This window comes from Manis pentadactyla, chromosome Y, assembly GCF_030020395.1.
Source record: "Manis pentadactyla isolate mManPen7 chromosome Y, mManPen7.hap1, whole genome shotgun sequence".
Classification (NCBI taxonomy): Eukaryota; Metazoa; Chordata; class Mammalia; order Pholidota; family Manidae; genus Manis; species Manis pentadactyla.
Window position 1 is genome coordinate 25039061 of NC_080039.1, and position 6000 is coordinate 25045060.

At 39.8% G+C, this 6000-nt stretch overlaps 1 protein-coding gene across 3 annotated transcripts in view; it reads right to left on the minus strand.

Annotated features, from left to right (window-relative positions):
- Positions 1-4778, minus strand: part of LOC130682132 (probable ubiquitin carboxyl-terminal hydrolase FAF-X) — a 165586-nt gene extending 160808 nt beyond the window's left edge. For all 3 annotated transcript variants that reach the window (XM_057496272.1, XM_057496274.1, XM_057496271.1), the window contains exon 1: positions 4683-4778. In XM_057496272.1, coding sequence (XP_057352255.1) covers positions 4683-4778 — 96 coding nt within the window. The remainder of the gene's footprint in view (positions 1-4682) is intronic.
- Positions 4779-6000: the final 1222 nt, after the last annotated feature.

The following is a 6000-nucleotide window of genomic DNA, read 5'->3' on the forward strand; positions in this document are numbered from 1 at the left end:
GATTCAAAAATACTCCCCAAAATATTAGCAATTCAAATTCAAAAATACATCAAGAGGATCGTACACCATGATCTAGTGGGATTCATCTCAGGGATGCAAGGACGGTACAACATTGCAAATCTATCAACATCATTCACCACATTAACAAAAAGGACAAATCCACATGACCATCTCCAGACACTGATTCACTCATGATAAATATTCACAACAAAATGGATATAGAGGCCAAGTACCTCAACATAACAGACGCCATATATGACAAGCCCACAGCCAACACTGTACTTAACAGCGAGAAGCTGAACGATTTCCTCTAAGATCGGGAACAAGACAGGGAAGCCCACTCTCCCCACTGCTAGTCAACGTCGTACTGGGAGGTCCTAGCCACAGCAATCAGATAAAACAAAGAAATAAAACGCATCCAGATGGGTAAAGAAGAAGTCAAACTGTCACTATTTGCAGACGACATATTATACATAAAAAACCCTTAAGGCTCCACTCCAAAACTACAACTAATATCTGAATTCAGCAAAGTTGCAGGATACAAAACTAATACACAGAAACCTGCTGCTTTCCTATGCTCTAATGACAAACCACCAGAAGAAATCAGGAAAACAATTCTATTCACAATTACATCAAAATATTAAAATACCTAGGAATAAACCTAACCAAAGCAATCCTGCAAAGGAAGAATGAGTGTGGGAGATCTTGCTTTCCAACTTCACGCTCTACTACAAAGCCACAGTACACAAGACAAAGTGGTACTGGCATAAGAGCAGACCAGTGGAACAGAACAGAGAGTCCAGCTATTAACTCAAACATGTATGGTCAACTACTATACGATAAAGGAGCCATGGACATACAATGGGGAAATGACGGCCTCTTCAACAGCTGGTGTTGGCAAAAATGGACAGCTAAATGTAAGACAATTAAATTGGATCATTGTCTAACCCCATACACAGAAGTAAATTCAGAATGGATCAAACAAACCATAAACCTCTTAGAAACAAACATAGGCAAAAATCTATATATATATGAGCAACTTCTTCATGAACATATCTCCCCGGGCACGGGAAACAAAAGCAAAAATGAATAAGTGACACTAAATCAAGCTGAAAAGCTTCTATACAGGAAAGGACACCACCAACAGAACAAAAAGGCATCCTACAGCATCGGAGAATATATTCATAAATGACCTATCTGACAAGGTAAGGTTACCATCCAAAATATGTAAAGAACTCACACACGTCAACACCCAAAAAGCAAATAGACCAATTAAAAGATGGGTGGAGGATATGAACAGACAATTCTCCAAAGAGGAGATTCAGATGGCCAACAGGCACATGAAGAGATGGTCCACATTGCTAATCATCAGAGATACGCAAATTCAAAACACAATGAGCGATCACCTTACACCAGTTAGGATGGCCAACATCCAAAAGACAGACAACCACAAATCCTGGTGAGGATGTGGAGAAAGGTGAACCCTCCCACACTGCTGGTGGGAATGTAAATTAGTTGAAACATGATGGTAAGTAGTATGGACGTTCCTCAAAAAACTAAATATAGAACTACCAGTTGACCTAGGAAGTCCACTGCTAGGAATTTACCCAAAGAAAACAACTTTGCAGATTCAAAAAGACATGTGCACCCCTATATTTATTGCAGCACTATTGACAATAGCCAAGATAAAGATGAAACCTAAGTGTCCATCAGTAGAGGGAATGGATACATATACACGATGGAATATTTTTCAGCCGTTAAGAAGAAAACAAATCCTACCATTTGCAGCACCATGGATGGAGCTACAGGGTATTATGCTCAGCTCAGTGAAATAAACTAGGTGGAGAAAGACCAGTACAAAATCATTTCACTTATCTGTGAAGCATAAGAACAAAGCAAAAACTGAAGAAACAAAACAGCGGCAGACTCACAGAACCAAAGAATGGACTAACATTTATCAAAGGGAAAGGGGCTCAGGGGGGCGGGTGGGGAGGGATGTATATGGGGATTAAGGGGCATTATGATTAGCACACATAAATAGGGGTGGCACGGAGAAGGTAGTATAGCACAGAGAAAACACATAGTGCCTCTACTTACAGCATCTTACTACCCTGATGGAACAGTGACTCTAGTGGGGTATGTGCTGGGGACTTGATAATACGGGGAATGTAGTAACCACAATGTTCCTCATGTGAAACCTGAGCACAAGGTTGTGTAGCAATGATACTTAATTTTTTTAAAATGCCCAAGAACTCTAGGCCAACTATAAAACATATGGTCAGGATGCAAAGAGAAGAAGAGACAATACTGGAAGTAGATAGAACTGAGAATTCCTCCCAAATTAATGGCAGACACCAAAGCACAGTTCCAGGAAGCTTACAGAACACCAAGCAAGGTAGATGTCAAAAAACGACATTTAGGCATCATATTCAAACTGCAGGGAAGTGGGATAAAAGCACAGGACCTATCAAGAAGCAAGGGTAGCAATTATAGCAGACTTTTCCTCAGAAACCACACAAACAAGAAAATGCAACAGGGCTGAGAGAAAATCACAACCAATTCAAAATTCCCTATCCTGAAAACTTATACTTCAAAGGGAAGTGTATTATATACTATACACAAGCAAAAATTGAGGTAATTTTTTTGTCAGTAGATCTGCCTTGCAAAAAAAAGTTCTTCAGATATAAGAAAAATTATGTAGGTCAGGACTTGAACTTTAATCCAGAAAGGAAAAGCATTAGATGTATGATTTTACTTATTTGTGAATTCTTAAGACAAAAAAAGAACAGTAGATTTATAGACACTAAGAAGTGATTTGAGATTACCATGGGGTAGGGGTTGGGGCAGGTGAGTGGGAAAATGAGGGGGATAACACTCAATCATAATATAAGTTGGTCACGGGTGGAAGTGCAGCATGGAGAATGTAGTCAGCGATTCTGTAACAACTTTCTGTGTTGACACATAGTAACCACACTTAGTGCAGTTAGGATTTAATATGTGGGTACCTGAACTACTGTGTTGTATACCTGAAACAAATATGAGGTTATGTATCAACTTTATTTCAGTAAAATATATGATATATGTTATATATATATATAAAATACATACTAAATAAATATATATAGAGAGAAATATATATATGGTTCCAAAGGCATCTATGTATGTATACATACACACTACACAGCTTCATGGGTAGCATATAACAACAAATTATTCCAAACTTCCTTCCTTTGCTCCTTTCTATCATTCCTGTCACTTCTTTCATTTACCTGTAAACTATAACCAGCTTTTATGTATATGCGATACTATAACCACTGCTTTTGTTATTTTGTACAAATTGTTCACTTAGGAGTAGGAAAAATCACTGTATGCATCTTACAAGCTCAAACTATATCTAGCATATATTTCTAGATGAAATTGACAGAGCAAAAAAAAGGTAAAATGGCATAATCCCAGGTAGAAATTAACAGACTTCTCAACTCGTAGGAAAACCAGCTGACCAACAAAACAACAAAGAAAAGGCTATACAGAACATCGAAAGAGCATAATGAGCAAACTGGAAGTACTGGACGTGTATAATGAACACTAAAGCATAGAGTATAGCATTAACAGTACTTGTGAAGTACTCATAGAATTGAAATGGACCACATGCCAGGGAACACACAAAGCCTCAATAAACCCCCCAAGCAGTGACATCATTGAGAACATACTCTCTACACACAGAGGAATCAAGCTACAAAAAATAACGAGAAGTTAATGAGAAAACCTCTAAATACTTGAAAATGAAGCAGCATGTTTCTAAAACTATTCTCACATCAAACCACCACAAAAAATCTTAAAACATGCTTAGTGAATTACAGTAGGTGTCAATACATCTAAAATCATGGGAATGAGTTTCAGAAAATTTATAGTCTAAGAACGGCATGTTTCAGAAAACAGAAGAACTGAAAGACAAGTTGACAGTAACTATATAAATTTCCATATTAAGAAATCAGAAAAGGACCAGTAAAGTAAACCCAAAGAAAACAAGATGAACAAATGAAAATAACAATATATACAAATGGGGCAAAAAACAAAACCCAATGCTTTGCAAAATTTTACTTTACAGTTTAATGAAAGGCAGTAAAACTAGGCAAGAGAAAGGAAATACAATTACCAACATCAGAAATAAAAAATGAAAAAATGTTTAGACTTTTACAAATACTTTTCCACTTATGACAAATTATTTCCAGACAAAAGACAATTCTTTGAATGTAGACCAGCACAAACCTTTGATATTAAAGTATGTCAAGCTTTCAATAAACATTACTTCATTTACTCTCATTTCAAAGAAGGAAAATGAAGGATTGGAAACATTACTTAACTGCACTATAAGGTTAACGTGGTTCAAAGATGGGGTTTGAACAACAACTGCTTAGAGCCTACACTTATCACTAAAGGGTAAAATGACTGACTTAGTTAATGCCTTTGCCCTTAGATATACACAGGGCCTTACATACAAAAAAATATATAAGTATATTCTAAAGCATATATAATAGCATTCCTATTACTAAATATCAGCAACTTTTCTTAAAGTTTAATTTAAAATAATAGCTTTTACGATTTCTTTACAAATTATTCAGTACAGATGGCACTGCTTAGCTTTCCATAGTGCCCAGAACAATGTAGCCTAAACATCCTACCTGATTCTGTTGAAAGGGGGGCTGAGACTGCCCATCAGGAGCCTGGCCATGGCTGTCACTCCCTCCTCCAGGATGTCCATGAGGGGTGGCGGTCATACTTGTCGGAGGACAGATCTTTGCTATTTTGTCTCTTTACGTAGTTGTTGTAAGAGAAGAATTTGTAGTCCACTTATAGGAGATAAGTCCCAGCTGTATGTCAGCTTTAAAAAACTCCAATTCAATGACAGACCGCTCACACAGACGATCTCATGACCTAAAAGTAGAAGGAAAGAAGGTATACTTGTTTTAACCATCAAGAAGGTAAATAATGAATCATTCTAATTTTAATGTGTAGTTAATAGCAGTCTTTACAGTCAGTAACAGATGACTATAAAAATGAAATCTAAATTGAAAAGGCAAAATTTTAGTACTATTACTCAACTTAATAGTCACATCATTGTACCAGCACTTACAACATAATAAACAAGAAAACATAAAAACTACACAGAGGGGAGGAGCCAAGATGGCGGCATGAGGAGAGCAGCGGAAATCCCCTCCCAAAACCATATATATTTTTGAAAATACAACAAACACAACTATCCATAAAAGAGAGACCAGAAGATACAGAACAACAGCCAGGCTACATCCACACCTGCGAAAACCCAGCGCCTCACGGAGGGTGTAAGATACAAGCCCCGGCCCAGTGGACCTGAGCACCCCTCACCCCAGCTCCCGGCAGGAGAGAGGAGTCGGAGCGGGGAGGGAGAGGGAGCCCGGGACTGCTAAATAGCCAACCCTAGCCAACTGCATAGGGAGTGCAGACACACACCGCATGCTGGATGCCAAGGAAACAGGACAGTAAAACCTGTGAGCGGGTCCCTGCAGCCGGCGCCCCTGGGACAGAGAAAAGCGAGTGCTTTTATAAAGTCTTAAAGGGACAGGGAACCCACAGCTGGACGGAAGCATCCCGGGACACTTAGCCCAGCAGCTGGGAATCCCAGGGAACTCCAGGAGCCCTAACGCCCTGGGTGGCAGCGCGGCTCGGAGGCCCCTCCCGGCGATAAACAGCCTCCCGCCCATTTGCCATCTGACACGGCTCTGCCATAGTGGAGCAGCAGCCTGAGACAGGCCATGACCACAGCAGCAGGGCAGAGCTACTTTCACAGCGGCCCGGCAAGAATTTGAAGTCCCATCTGCGCACAGCTGCCCAGCACAAGCCGCTAGGGGTTGCGGTTCTCCCAGGAGAGGAAGGCCACAAACCAGTAAGAAGGGTCGTTCTCCCAGCCGACACACGTGCCAGCTCCCCACAACTACCTCTATCGCCATGAAAAGGCAGAAG